Raw genomic sequence first — 15,466 nt, forward strand, 5'->3', positions numbered from 1 at the left:
ATGGCCTATTTCCTGCATCTTTTTAATCCTGCAAATATCACAAACATCAGCTCTAGAATTGCTGAGACTTCCCCTGGGTGACTCCTGTGAAGCTTCCCCAGTCTGTGATTGAATGGGAAGACGTGCTGAGATTTTGGCAAAAGCCATGTTCAAGCAAACAAGTGTTAACAAAAAACAATTATAGCACTGGAAAAAGAACCCTAAGGGGATCGAAATGTCTGCCCTGCTCAATGAACTCGAGTCCCTATCTTGGAGATCACAGGTATTAAATCTGTTAGTTGGGCAGGTGGACTTCACTTGTAAGCCCAGAACAATAGCAAAAAAAAAAACCCCAACATTTGAAGCTCATTGAGATACAGCTGGGGGGGGGGGGGGGGGGATGATAAATAAATGAGAGAAGAAAAAAACAACAACCAACCAACCAAACCAAACCAAAAAGGAAGAAAAGGGTCAAACCTGAGCCTTCAAGAAGTTATTCTCTGCCCTGACCTCCCCTCATACCTGTAAGCAGTGGGCACAGAGCTTGCAGGCAACCCCCACATTCTCCTGTCTTCAGTGTCAGGTGCTGAGATTTCTGGTCCTGAGCTGTTAGCAAGGGGAGGCGGCAACTGTGACCCCTGCAAACTCCCTGAAGACCACACTCCACTCTCAACTGCAAAGTTTAAAAGGCTCTGGAGCCGCAAAGCCCAATTCAGCTCCCATGGCCCTGCCAACAGATGGGAGGCAGACAGCACTGGGGATCAGGCTTTACGGTTTCTGAGGCATCACTGAAACTGTTTTCAGCTGCCAGTCCTCAAGAAGCCGTGGTCACACACAGGCTCTTCATCTTTCGGATGCCTTAGATTCCTTACAGCAGGGCAAGGGTAGTTTTAGCTTGGTTGTGTAGTATCCATGAGGAAAGGACCCTGGGCCATAGGCCTTGGGGGAATAGAGGCAATAACAATCCCAAGTAATAACCTAATGACATTCAGAGTGATTTTCAACATGAAAGCAACAGTCTGGTTTTTATTAAGTTATCACTTCATCATGTTCCCTGATTGCCTTCGTTCATGCCTGAGCTGCCTGCAGTCCCCATTAAGAAAAAAAGGAAAAAAAAAAGTGAAAAACCCCATGTTTATAGATAAGAAAATAGGCTCTGCTCCACATTTTAGTGTCAAAAGCAAGTTGAGGTGAAGAGCTTCTCCCGGAGCCCTCCCTGGCTGCTTTGCCGGGACGCACCTACAACGAAAGGCGGTTTCCGATACTGAGCCTTGATGAAGCGAGGGGAGGACGTGTGACAATTTGACATCTCACGGCACAGATCACCCCTTGCACCCCCTCCTCCTTCCGACGAGGACGGCAGAGAAGCACCGCCTCGCCGCCACCGCGCCGCACGGCAGCAGCCCCGCGGGCTGCAGGCGGGACAGAGTTCACATCCAGACAGACGGACGGTGATCATCCAAGGCATCACTTGCCCCATTACGGGCATAAACCCCAGTTTCTCAGACGCGGTAGCAGGATCTTCCTTCCGGGGGGGGTTGGGGTGCGGGTTGGGAGGGGGGGGTGAAGGAAAGAAGAAAGCAAAGGAAAAGAAAGAAAAACGGGGGAAGGAAGAAAAGGAAAAAAAAGGGGGGGGAAAGAAGGAAGTAAATGGAAACAAGCAGAAGAAAGTAAAAGGAAAAAAGGGGGGGAAGGAAAAAAAAGGAAGGAAAACGAAAAGGGAAAAGGAAAAAATAAAAAGAAAAGAAAAAAAAAAGAAAAAAGAAAAAATAGGAAAAAGGGAAAAGGAAAAGGAAAAAGAAAAGGAAAAGGAAAAAGAAAACGAAAAAAGGAAAAGGAAAAGGAAAAGGGAGGAGTCTGCGCAATTCTCCTTCCCCAGGACCCCGAGGTGCTCCGGCCGCTACCCATCCCCACGCAACCGGGGCAGTGGCCAGCGGTTTTCTTCCGGCAGGTACCCCCCGCCTCTGCTCCAGCCACAGGCCGCCCTCGCCAGCCTCCGCCCTGGCTCTCGCCTCCTCGGGGGCTCTTGCCTGGCCGAGAAGGAGCCCTCAGGTCTTGGTGGGGAGCTGCCTGCCCGCTCCCATGCCCAGGATGATGAAGAAGCCGGTGACACCCCGTCACCCGCGGCGGCCCTGCCGGGTTGCCGCAAACTCGACGGGGAGGACGGGCCCCGCCATCGTTTGGGGTGCGGAGGGGGGACTTGTTCGACCTTTTAAGAAGGAAAGGTCCCAGCCTTTAAGAAGGAGAATTACCAAGCCCTAAGAGGTGGAAAGGGGGACGAGCGATGCTGGCATTTTCCTGGTTTTCGCCCCAGCACCGCGGCCCCGGTGTGCCCCATTCTCTTATCCCGCCGCCCCGCCTGGCCGGCCCGGGGCCTGCTCCGTCTTCCCGGGCCAGGGCTGCCCGGGAAAGGCGCCGAGGCTTAATTAGTTGTGCTCGTTGTTGCCGTGTTTTATGCAGCTCCAACAATGCGCCGTATAGAGCCATCAGTCAAAAGGCAGAGGCAGGCTTCCTGCTGCCGCCTCGCCGCTCCCCGACTATGAAATAAATGCAAAGTTTGCACAGACGTGTGTGTGTGTCCCCTCCCCGCCCCGCTGCTCCCCCACCTTCGGGGCTCAGCCCCAGCTCCCCTCGCAGTACCCCTCTCCATCAGCGGGAGGAGGTGGGGGTGTCCGCCCTCCGGGCTCCGCAGCCCCACGGGCAGGTGCGGGCACCGAGGGCTGAGGGTAGCCCGGGGCAAGTTCCGAGTGGCCGGGCACGGGGGGCCGGTCGGGCGGCAGCGGGACACACGCCGGGCGGCGGGCAGCGAGCGGCGGCAGCGGGCCCGGCTGTCGCTGGGACAGATTTTCCCTAATTGACCTGTTACGGATCATCCCCGCAACCGTTGGGAAACACATTTCCACGCTTCACTTCTTAACGTTTTAAATACATATTTAACGGATGGTTGAGGCTTGCCGGGCCAGCTGGGAAACACACGGGTGTAAAAATAATACAACAAAGGCAAAAGGACCGGGGGGAGGAGGGATGCAGGGGGGATTTACCCCGGTGGGAGGAAGCCCCGACCCTGTTGCACGGAGAAGCCGGGGCGAGAGAGATCGCCGGGAGCCGGGCGAGGCGCTGAGGGAGGAGTGAGCCATTTCCGAAGGTCATTTGTTTATTAATGTCCTTTCTGCTTTCTTTCTCTCCCCTATCCTGCTACGGACTCGCTGGGGGGCACTTTGGAGGCAGGGTTTGGTGGACACTAGGGCTTCTTCTCCCGGTCGTTGCGGGGCCGTAGCCGGGGGTCCCCGCTGGGGCTGCCCTTCACCGCCCGGCGGCCTCCGCAGGGAAATCCGTTTGTGGGAAACGGAGTGGCCAAAATCGCTTTTCTCCTTCTCCCCCTTCGACTCCCTTTGCAGCGCTTAAGGGGAGGAAATACTGGGGGGAGAGAATGACCAGGATGGGGGCAGAAGGAGGCACCCGCCAGGGGAAGCTCGCCGGCCGCCTGGTGAGTGTAGCAGGGCAGCGGCTGAGCTTTCCCCGGTGGGACGGGACGGGGCACAGGGAAACACGGACGTGCTGGCGGGAGCCGGGCGCGCTGCGGCGGCGGGGCCAGGGGCTGTTTGTCCCGTGTCCGTCCCCGTTCCCGTCCCGCCCCCCCAACAGCTGTTCCCGGCGCTGTCATTGTTGCATTTTATTATGGATTTGACAAAAGTCCCTCTTCCCCGCCGCGCCCCCCCGCCGGGCTCCCCGCGCCGCGGCCGCCCGTCCCCCCTCCCTCCCCGGCCGCCCGCCCCATCGAGCCGGACCGGCCCCGGTGACATCAGCTGCTCCCCACCGGTCGCCTCCCCCCCCTCCGCCGCCGCCGCCGATTGGCGCAGCCCCCCTCCCGCCCGGTGACATCGTTCCTCCCCGGCGCGGCTATAAAGCCGCCGCCGCCGCCGCCGCAAGGTGCGCGCTGCTGCCGTGCTCGCCCGTCACGGCGAGCCGCTCCCCACGGCCGCCCCGCGCACGGTAAGTTCTCTCCGCGCCCTCGCCCCCCGGCGCGGCACCCCCCGAGCCGCCGGCCCGGCGGAGAGGCGCTGAGGGAGGGAGGGACTGGACGGGACCTGGAGGGAGGGGACGAGACGGGACGGGACGGGACGGGAGGAACCCCCCGAGGGCTGGAGGCGGGCGGGCAGCGAGACCTGACTCGCCGCGGGCGCTGGTCCCAGCCCCGCGGAGCAGCGGAGGAGCGGGCTCACCGACGTGTCGGGCGGGAGGCGGCGAAGCCCCGCGAAGTTTCGGCGGGCTCTGACCCGGGGCCGCCTGCGGGCTCTCTCACCTTCCCGCAGGCAGCCCGGTGCGCGCCGCCGTCCCGCCCGGCGGGCCATGGACTCGGACGCCAGCCTGGTCTCCAGCCGCCCGTCCTCCCCGGAGCCCGATGACCTCTTCCTCACGGCCAGGAATAAAGGCAGCGGCGGGGGCTTCACGGGGGGCACCGTGTCCAGCTCCACGCAGAGCGACTCCCCGCCGGAGCTGAGCGCCGAGCTGCGCAGCGCCATGAGCGCTGCCGGGGTGGTGGTGGTGGACAAGCTGGGCTTCAAGTCCTCGTCTTCGTCCTCCTCCTCGTCCTCCTCGTCCTCCTCCAAGAAGGACAAGAAGCAGATGACGGAGCCGGAGCTGCAGCAGCTGCGGCTGAAAATCAACAGCCGGGAGCGCAAGCGGATGCACGACCTGAACATCGCCATGGACGGGCTGCGGGAGGTGATGCCCTATGCCCACGGCCCGTCGGTGCGCAAGCTCTCCAAGATCGCCACGCTCCTGCTGGCGCGCAACTACATCCTCATGCTCACCAACTCTCTGGAGGAGATGAAGCGCCTGGTCAGCGAGATTTACGGCGGGCACCACGCCGGCTTCCACCCCGCCGCCTGCCCCGGCGGCATGGGCGCCCACTCCGCCCCGCTGCCCGGCCACCCCGGCCACCCGGCCTCGCACCCCGTGCACCACCCCATCCTGCCCCCCGCCGCCGTCTCCAGCGCTTCCCTGCCGGGCTCCGGCCTTTCGGCCGTCAGCTCTATCAGGCCCCCCCACGGGCTCCTCAAGTCTCCCTCGGCCGCTGCCGCTGCCGCCCCGCTGGGCAGCGGCTTCCAGCACTGGGGGGGGATGCCTTGCCCCTGCAGCATGTGTCAGGTGTCGGCCCCGCCGCATCACCACGTCTCCGGCATGGGCACCGCCAGCCTCCCCAGATTAGCCACTGACACCAAATGAGCCCCTCGGCGGGGCCGCCCCGGGCCGCCCCAGCGCTTCCAGGACCTACAAACACGGCCGCCCATCCGTCCGTCAGCCCCCTCCGCTCCCGGGCCGCCGGAGGGGCGGCGGGAGGGGATGGAGCCGGCCCGGGGTCTGCCCTGCTCCCAAAACGCGGGGAACGCCAGCCCGACACGAGCAAAAGCCCGCGCATCTTCCCTATTTTGATTTTACCTTGTCGTCGGTTACTCTGCTGGGAGGGGAAAACAGTCCTAGGCTCGTCGCAAGTGGAGGAACCAAAACTGCAGAGGGGGTTCTACTCGTTTGTTTGTTCGTTTGTTTGTTCGTTCCCCCCTTCCCGGTTTCGTTTCTACAACGCGGAGCCTTTGGAGCCATTCTCGGGTCGCAGCCTGGCTCGGAAAGCCCATCCCTTGCGCACCCGGCCGCCGCTCCGTGTCCGCCTGGCACCGGCGAGGAGCAGCAGGGCTCCGGGAGGAAGTGCGGCCGAGGAAGCCGGTTTATCCCTCCTCTTTCCTCTGCTCCCCCGGGTTTCTTTCTGGTTCGGGCTATGTAAATATACCGTTCAACGGCAGCGGCGCGAATCCGCTCTGCTTGAGCTTGCCGTCCGTGCGCTTGTCCTGTGTGAGCCTCCTGGGTGAGGAGGGGTCGGTCTGCCGTGATTTCGTTTATTTGGGCTCTCGGGGGGTGTTGGGTTTCGGGGATGGTTTATTGTTGTTTTGGTTTTTTTTAAGTGTATAACATGGTTTCGTTTTGGGGTTATTTTGGGTTTGTTTTTCGTTCCTGCCACCTTTAACCAAGTTTGAATAATGCTCTTTATGTGTAGGAACTTTCACACTTGTCCGTGTTGCAATACTGAGAACCTGGGCTTGTTTCTGAAATAACAACTTTTCTTATCGCTGCCCCTTGCAGAGATTTTATCATCTGTTTATTTTTGTAAAAAAAAAAAAAGAAAAAGAAAAAAAAAGGAAAAAAGAAAAAAAAAGTTGCTAAATAATATTTATTTCTTGTTTGGTTGCAAAAAAAAAAAAAAAAGATTCACTGTCGAGATTTTAAATAATAATAATAATAAAAAAAGGCATTTTAAATAAAGGGCTTTATCCTTTTCCTTGCTGCTCCGAGGCGTCGGTATCGGCGGGTGTGCGGGGCAGCGGCGGGGTCCTGCCGCGGAGCGGGGAGGGGATGGGGACGTCTGAGGCGCATCCTTGCCTGTTCCCGGAGTTTTTTGTTACTTTGATTCACCGGATAACCGAAACCGTTTGGGGGGTTTCTTCCCCTCACTTGTTCCTCGCACAGTACGGGCGGCAGGGAAAGAAACGACCGTTCCTGGGTTCGGAATGTGAACACTTTTCTGGCTACCGAATCCAGCTCTTGGCGAGATCTAAATATTAATTAGGGGAAAGGAAACGTTCAACTTGGCGGTGGGGCGTTTGCTCGCTGCAATGGCTTCTGCGCTCTTGACCTTCAACCAAAATCCAACCAAACAAAAACCCAAGAACGGAAAATTATTTGGGGGCAGTCTTCTATTTTCAATAGTTATTATTTTTCCTCCCGAAGCGGATACCGTCTCTCGCCCGTGTGTACTTGAGTAGTTCTGTACTCAGGTGTTATTTGGCCAGAAAATAGCTCGCCCTCTCTTAAACCCCAAGGAGAGGGCTTTCTTCACTCACTCAGAGTGCGGGGCTTACCCTTTTCCTGCAGGGACAAGGAGAACAACCCAAGTGAATCCCGGTTTTTTGAGGGCAAGCAGTTCGGCAGCTCCTCGGGGGGCCGGTGCAGGCAGTGGGGCTCCCCGATTGTGGGTCCCACCTTCCCGCCGCTGCCCGCCCAGGGGAGGGGGCATGGACATCACGCATCCCGCTTCCTTGCCCAAGCAAACCCTAACACCTCTCTCTCTCTCTCGATAAATGGCTAGACAGCGATTTAAAATAACTGATTACTGCATACACATAAATACACTATAGCGCGAGCACACACACACACATATATATATAATAACAAGCCAGGGAGGAGTTTTGGCCACACAGACCCTCGCGGGGAAATGAGAGCGAGCCCGGTCCCATAGGACTTTTCATTTTACTGTGTAAAGAGAAGCGGTTCCCTGGCGGGCGGGCCCCCCCTCGGGTGTGAGGCGGTCCTGGTCCCATTCCTACAGCCCCACCGGCCTCTCTAGGTTTGCTCCTTGCTTCAGCGGCGCTCACAGCGCCAACCATTTCAGGGAAGCGGAACGGCGCTCGGAAAGGAGTGTCCCCCATCCCAGCATCCCCCCAGTGATGATAAATAGTCCTCCCACTCCCCTTCTTCAGAGAATCCCAGCCCAATCTCCCTCGGCCCCTGGAGAGAAGGAGCTTCCTTTCCAAGGGCCCCCCGTATGGATTTTGACAAAGAAAACCCGTTTAAAGGTGGGAGGGACGAAGCCCCGGGGACCGACACCGAGCATCCCGCGGGTCACCCGAGTGCCTTTCTCATCAGGAGAGATGGCCCTGAAGCCGGTAGCCAGGAGGGCGCCGGCACTGCCCCTCGCTTTAGGGCCACCTTAGGGTGCTCACCCTATGTCAATCTGTGCCTCTGAAAGCGATTCTGGCCGTACAAGACCCTCCACTTCTGCCTTATCCGCTGATGGAAGGGGATAAAGTGGTGCAAACCCGGGACTGACAGCCAGGTGTCTGACAGTGGTCTGAGACAGTCTCCCCGACGGCCACCACTCTGCCAGGCTCCGCTGTACGCCAAAGGCCGGGCCGGGCCGGGCCGCAGAAAGGACAGAGGACACCCCAGCCCCCGTCGGAGCGCGGAGGCAAAGGCCTGCTCTTCCACCGAGCCTGGGGGAGCTGAGCCCCGCAGCGTCGCGGCAAGGACAGAGGCCTCCGGTCAAGCCATCCCCGCTTGGGGAGTAGCCCCCTTCTCCCCCGGTTTTGCTCCCGGAGCTCTGCTACCGGTATCCTACACCGCAGCCCTGCCGTCGTGTGTCACATCTCCCCCACCTTTCCCATGTGTAGGGAGGCCGCAATAAGCAGAGCAGCTTTCCCAATTAGCGGAACTCCGGCGAGGGAGTGCTGCTGCGAAGGAAGGGCTGGAGCAGGTGAGAATTAGAGGGAGCATCATTAGGAGCTGCTCTTTGTCTCTATTAAAGGCAATAATTAGCACCCTGACAGATGCAAAAGTCGGCAGTGGCCAAAAGCTGGTAAATCCTGCTCGGCTGCCTCCCTGACCGCGATCCCTTCCCCCCGAGGGTCGTTCGTTTCCCGTTCCTAACAGGTGGCTCCAGGGAGTCCCGATGGGCCGCAGCTCCCGAGATGGGATGGGGGTGGTGTCGTGGAGATCTGGCTCTTCTGTTGGGGCATTTCGGCTCCCCCGGCGGCAAAGACAGCGAGGGCAGCTTGCCCCCTCCGCAGCCCCCTGCCTGTCCGCTGTTGCTCCGGTTGTGGCCTCGGTGGAGGGAGCACCGGGATTGGTGTCAGCCCCTCGGTCGGGGCGGGCCGGGCCGGGCAGCCAGCTGTGATCCCCTGGCCCCCTTCCTACTGGGCTACCTGCAAATGAAATTAGCCGCCCCGCCGCCTGCCTTGTTCCCCATATGCTCCCCTGCACGAAGAAGCGCCCTGCAGGACTCCCCTGGTTGCGTCGCCGGCAGCAGAAGCCACGGCTCCGGCCAGATAAAGTTACGGTGACGCGAGGTAGCCCATATGCTCCGCGCACACCAGCGGTGCTGCCGCGGGTCACCTGAGCCTCGGGCCGGGCCGCATCACCCCCGCAGGCAGCGCAGCTACTCCTGCGCCCCCACCCCCGAGCTGGAGTGGCCCCCTAGTTCTCAGGTGCCCATCCGTTAATCCCCGTTCCACCGAATTGCAAACCGGCCAGACCCCTCCCCTCACATCCCTCCTGCTTTTTTAGGCTGTCTCAGGTCTAACGCGACTTGTCCCGACAGGAGGGAGCCCCCTCCTGCGTAACGCGGCCCAGACGGCTCCCTCCGATGGCCCCACTCACACCCTCAACCCAGCCCTTTCCCCTTCCCTAGCCTCCTCCCCACTTTCTCCTTCTCTTTCCCTCCTTCCCCACTTTCCCTTTCTCCCTTCCCTTTCCTGCCTCACCAGCCTTCGCAAGTATAGCACAGAAAGCAGGTAGAGGGTAGCCAGAGGTTGGTTACACATTTCAGGCAGAAACCGCAGTGCTTCAGGGAAGCCCAGGGGAAGGGAAAGGTTGGCCGTATCAGGGTGCCCAGGCAGCTCCTCCACTCTCACCCCCATGATGTTCTCATCTCATTTCAACAGGGGATTTCTTCAGCCTCTGCCTAGCAGATTTTAAGCCAAGTAGCCCAAAAGCTGCCGCAAAACCCTAGCCAAGGCATGCTGCTCCCTCCAGGGCCATGGCTCCTGTTCTGCAGGGATGTACCAGGGCACCAGCTGTGCCTGCCACTGATGTAGTTCCATGGGATGGAATCTGTCAGAGCTCCCTGCATGAGGCTGCAGGCCCCCTTCCCTTCCATTTAAAGAATGTTTGGAGTAAGTATTCAAATCCCACTCAACAGTTTTCCAAATATGAGTCTTTCAAATAAAAATGTGGTACTTTTTTATCTACAAACCTCTCTGCAGTAATACAAGCTAGGGCCTCCTCAGAGCAGGAGCTGCTTGTGGGTTGAGGTACACAGTCACAGGTTACCTGTGCCCAGTTTTAAGGTGGAGGGGGGGAAAATCCTTTTTTTTTTTCCTTGAGAACCTTACCATACTGATATTCTGGGCCAAACTCCCCTTGGACAGCACTGCAACCTCCCCATGCCAAGCCAGGGTCCTGGATGTGTCCTGTGATAACTGGGGTATTATTCCAGATACAAAAGCTAGAGCTGCGGCACAGCCCCAGGATGCTGTTTTCACGGTTGGAAAGGTGGAAGACTCATGTCCCGTGTACCCTGGCAGCCTGCAAACTGCCTGAGCCATGCTCCAGAGGACACCCCATAGGCCACCGGAGTGACAGGAGCCAAACAATCTCTGATGAACCATCAAGCCAGCAGCTCTCACTTGGTGTTGGAAGATGGTACTTGCAGTATAGCTCTGATTTCCCTGTGTCATGGTGGTGTTTCCATATCTCTATGTGAGATGGGGACTTCCATGCCTGTGACTCGATGTTACTCAGATCATTTCTGGGTGCTCAGGTGGTTTTGAATGTTCAGCTAAGGGCCAGATTTTCAGAAGAGTTACCAGCATCTTCGCAAATGCTCAGCACCCGTACCCAACCTTGTGCTTCTGAAACCCTGGCTGCCTGCACAGCGGTTGAGATGGGAAGGGAGGTTTTCCAAAAAGCCCCTGGCTCCAGCCATGAGAGCTGGCCCTTTCCAGCCTTCCAGCCCAGGTGGGTGCACATTAGAAATAAGACTTGGGCACATTGCAGCCTGCGAGCCCTCTGTGGATTACAGCATCAGCAGAACTGAATTTCCCACCACAGGCATTTGTATTTAATACCTTTAGATATTTCTACTAATAATTGTTAAAGGACACAGTAATTATAATGATGGCAACAGGGCCATGAGACTGTACCAGCTCCATCTCGGGGAAAGGGTGTTGCAGTAGTCGCTGGTTCAGCCTTCAAGCAGGCTCTCATCTGACTGCCCTCACTCCTTGGATGGGACTTCTGAAGGCGAGAGAGGTTTGGCATTGCTTTCGGTGGCCACACGGTTGGACTCAGCAGTTTTGCAGTCCATCCGCTTGAGAACAAGAAAGCAAGAGGTGAATGTGCAGCCTGTTCACCACACACACGCCTGAATAGCTCTGAGGTTGCTCAAAGCTCTCAGGAGTTACAGACAGCCTAGGGTCGAGATCCTCCAAAAGCACAGCACTTACCGCAGGGCTTTTTCCCTAAAAGATGGATGTAAATGCAAAAGAGTGTTTCCCTTTTTCATTCATCCCCATTCTTAGGATTAGCTTTAGAAGTTTTGTTCTGCCATTTATCTTCACTTGTTGGAGATGTCTTGACAAACTCCTGAGAATTAATTTCCCATCAGCTTTTTGCCTCCTCTTCTTGAACTGGCAGGTCAGATCTCACCATATGCATTAGAAGAGGTTATCTGGATGGGCCACCCTGCTCCATTGTCCCTTCTTACGCCTGTCCCTGTCCCAGCAGGAAACCAGTGTCATGCACATGGAGAGAGCACTGAGGGAATCAGACTCCTCTTCCAAGCAGCCCTCCACTCCCTGCCTGTCATCAATCATTGCATCCCGCTGCCAAAACCAATACAATTGGATCAGGCCCAATACATGGGGTGTTTCCTGCAAGTCAGAAGTGTGCCTTTTAGTTTAATATATTCCCAATGTTGATCCTATTAGCAGGAAAAATCAATCAATCACTGTCAGCAAACATCACCAGCCTGCAGATTGATCACAGTGTCAGGATTGTTGGAGGATTCTGCAGATGCAGAAGGCATTTGTTAAATGCTATTTTCAGAGAGACATATACATATATGTATGAATGACACACATTTATACACGTCTTTGTCTGCTTAAAAAAACAGAAAACCACACAGTTCCTTTTTTGTGTGTGGTTGGTTGTTGATTTTTTTCCTCCCAAAAGCAGTCACTTTTGAAAGAAAAATCCTTCTGAGTAAAAACTAGCAGTTTTGGGAGAGGGGGGGGAGCTTGTTTTGTTCCTCCTGAGAGTCCACAGCTTGCTCGGGACTCCCTCAGGAGGAGGGTTTGGCTTGTTCTGCCTAAGGGAAAGGAGGCCCGAGACATGTACTTCAGGGGTGGGAAGACTACAGGCTGAAATATCCAAAGAGCAGAGCTGGCCACAGCAAAAGCCATCAGTGTGCTCTGTGGAAGAGATAACCCACCAAGGTGTAAACCCAGCCATCCCCCTCCAGTGTTCAGCCTTCATCTGGGGCTGCGCTGAATAGCCTACCAAGGTCCTCTCCCCACACCCCCAGCTCCTTTCCCCCACCAGAAATAATGCATCTCTTTAATGCTGCTCAAGCAACACAGAAAGGAGATTTATTCTTTGATGGGCAGCATGGAGAGCTGAGTGTACTGGGACTGCAGGAACCCTTTCCCCATTCCAAACCTGGGGAAGCTTGGTGATCCTAAGAGCCAGGCAGAAGCCAGTGTTTTCCCTTGCCAGCCCCACCTTCTCAGTGACAGTGGAAAGCAGGTTGAACTCCCAGCTCTCTGTGGCGCTGTGAGTGGCAACGTGCACCCAGCACAAAATGCACATGAAGAGAGGGGCGAGGGAGCCTTGCCCGGCAGTGAATGTCCCAGAAGAGATAGGGAAATCTTTTTCCTAGTCAGAACTCCAGCCACAGTGGGCAAAAAACATGTGGGGGAAATGAGCTGCGGTGAGAAAAATATATTGAAGGGCTCTTGAGCTGAGAGATGAGAGAGGGGAGACTGCATAACTATGGCCCCTTCCCCTGTGCTCTCTGGGATACATTTCTGGGACTGGTTTTCCCACAGGGGCTCAGTCTCCACCAGGCACAGGGCAGAAGTACTGTGAGGAAGGATTTGCCTTCTTGGAACCCTCCCTGTCTGCTCCTCACTTCCCAGGATGGCCAGTTCAAACCATTTGAGGCTGAGTTTGCATGAGCCTTAAGCCAGAATCCCCTGAAAGCAAGTCCCTGTTTAAGTGAAGCCCTAAAGATGGCTGCGGGAGTGACCTGTCCCTTATAAAATATCCTGGGTTTACTGCATGGGAATGTGCTCCGTGTTAAACTGGACTGTGCAGTGGAAGGGCAGCCTGGCGTGACCTGGGGAAGGACCATGAAGTGGGCATCTCCAACGTGCAGCTCAGCATCACACCCTGGCAGCAGCAGGCTCCCAAGCTCCCCCTTCATTTTCAGGGAGGGTTTAAACAGAGTTGGCTTAAAGAAGGGAAGCACCCTCACAGGGATTGACCCTTCTTCCTGGCTCTCAGTTATGCTGAAGGTAGAGATCGAAGAAAAGAACTTTGCCCAGATTGCAGAGCCCTCCCCACTTGCAGGCTTTGCCCATGCAAATGCTGCACAATTTAGTTATTCCAACATAGAAGTGTCAAAATGTCTCAATGGGAATGGAGCTTTCTGGTGGGAAGAGGAATGGACAGCAACGCCCCAGGCAGCTTTTAGAGGAAGGGTGCATCACCCATCTGAGATCCTCACAAGAAAAGCTGTACCCTGATCAGGACTTACCTACCCCTGGGTTCTACTCAAGCACCATCCTGTCATAATTGTAATCTGGCATCCCTGACCCAGAAGTAGGAGATAACCCCTGAAACCTCTGGCTTCGGGGTTACTGTCTCTTGTCCACAAAACAAGTGGTGAAGAAGAGGGGAGATAGGAGAAAGGGAGACAAACTCACAGCATATGTGTCCTCAGGAGGGAGAAAAGAAGCCCCTCCTGAGGTGGGGCTCTGAAGAGCAGGATTTGCTTGAGACAACACAGTAAACACACGATTAAGATTCAATTTCTTCTTTCAGGTCTATGGAGGAAAAATGCTCAGTAGCTTCATTAACAAACCTGTCCCTAATCCTGCCTATACAAACTGATCCTTCGGACAAAAAAAAAACCAACAAAATGATATTAGCAGAAATCCACCCAGTCTTACAGAGTCTGTTAGTAAATGAACTTTTAATGTATTGAAAACATATTCATTATAATGTATAAAGAGGTAATTTTCATTTTGTTTGTGTTCTTAATAGTGTGACAGCGTCTTGTTTGTGACTGCCCCTGGGTATAAGCTATCATTGTGTAACTTAATTAGATATTCTACATGCTAGTGTGAGGGACATATGTCTATTCACTGTAACAAACATCAAGAGTCTGCCACATGCTTTCATGTTTCTGCTACGTTGAAATAAAGGCAGAGCAAGTGCAAGCTCTCCCAAGGACCTGTGGCCCCAAACAGCTTGAACACAACCCGCCGGCATTCACTGATTGGTTACAGTTTATTAACAGCCCATAAACATCTCATCTGCTCCTGGGCACTCGTTAGGGTTGTCACCTGCAACTGCCAAGAGCAGCACAATCACTGCAGACGTGAATCGGGGTTTCTCAGACACCGCCTTCGCTCGTCCTCTTCTTCCTGGCTCTAGCGACACTTGCTTTATACGGGGCATGGAGTTGGTTGAAGTGACCCAAAATTAAAAACACAAAGCCCACTGGTGAAGGCTTGGGAGAGCAATAGCTGCAGAGAGGCTACAGCACTGCCTCATCCTTTCAGCTCACAAACACATACTGAGACACCGATGTGCTCAGGTTTCCAAATCCCAGCCTGGGGACCACTGGTGAGCTGGCATCGCCTGTTTCATGTGCTCAGCACCCAACTCTTGCCTATGTTTTCCCTCAGTAGAAAAGCCAAAGATCAATTTTGGCAAAATTAAGGGATTTAAGAAGATGAGAGTGCTTGACAGTGAGTCAGGTCAGTTAGACTAGGATCTCTGACCAAAGGCAGAAATGGATGTTTAGAGGCAGGGTATAAGGACAAAGCATGGAGAGAATAGTATTTCACCCATATGCTGTCTGAGCATTTGGACATCTGTACATACCATTAAATACTTCAGGAAAAAGAGTCTTTGCCTTCTCTGTGTAGTCAACCTAGACAGCACGACCACACTGAAACACCCAGGCAGCACATCTAATTTGGCTACAAGCCTGAAAAATCCAGCTCTACATTCCCTTTCAAATATCTCAGCAGCTTCATTTGCTGTGGCACTGTATGTTGGGTGCTTCATTTGAAAGCAGATCATGCCAAGCCTTTCCAACCATGCCTTCACATGAGACCAGAACAAGACCATAGCAACTAGGGAAAGCTGGGGAGCGATATCAGCTCCCCCTCCATCATGCTAGTTAATCATGCACAGGTACCTGGCTGGGGAAACTGGGATAATTGGTGGGAATTAATGACCTGCTTGCCTGCTGCAGAGACTCACAGTCTGGATACAGCAGCTTAGAGCAGGTAGAAACAAGCCCAAGGCCTGCATTTGTTTTCTCTGCAATTTCTCATCGCTGTTGCAATGCACCCTGCACTGGCTGCCCAGCATCTGGCTGCCCTTTGCTCACATGGAGGGAGAGAGTCCCCCATGGCAGCTGGGTGTCTCTGCACATCCCACGGTCACAGCCAAGACACATGAGCCATGGGCCAGCTAAGGGAGCGTTTCCAGCAGCAGCTTGTATTTCTGTCATCCCAGCACTGCCGGGCACTGGAAGAGGGAGAAAACCCTGCTAGCAGTGACTGTCCAGGAAATACCACGTTTGACAAAGGCTTTCCAAGGCTGTTCAAATGAGTTTGTGGCAGGACTTCTAGTTTTATTA

General features: G+C 55.3%; 1 protein-coding gene across 1 annotated transcript; it reads left to right on the plus strand.

Annotated features, from left to right (window-relative positions):
- Positions 1–3,841: 3,841 nt before the first annotated feature.
- On the plus strand, positions 3,842–6,309 carry OLIG2 (oligodendrocyte transcription factor 2). Its single transcript, XM_061359026.1, has 2 exons — positions 3,842–3,972; positions 4,293–6,309. Exon 2 carries the CDS (start codon positions 4,330–4,332, stop codon positions 5,206–5,208), a length of 879 nt encoding a protein of 292 aa, XP_061215010.1. The 5' UTR covers positions 3,842–3,972; positions 4,293–4,329; the 3' UTR covers positions 5,209–6,309.
- Positions 6,310–15,466: the final 9,157 nt, after the last annotated feature.

Source organism: Neopsephotus bourkii, unplaced genomic scaffold, assembly GCF_033783945.1.
Source record: "Neopsephotus bourkii isolate Nb327-2 ecotype Australia unplaced genomic scaffold, CSIRO-AGI_Nbou_v1 NB_962, whole genome shotgun sequence".
In the NCBI taxonomy this organism is placed as follows: Eukaryota; Metazoa; Chordata; class Aves; order Psittaciformes; family Psittacidae; genus Neopsephotus; species Neopsephotus bourkii.

Coding starts and splice junctions, on each gene's coding strand:
- OLIG2 (XM_061359026.1), top strand. CDS start 4,330: ATGGACTCGGACGCCAGCCTGGTCTCCAGCCGCCCGTCCTCCCCGGAG.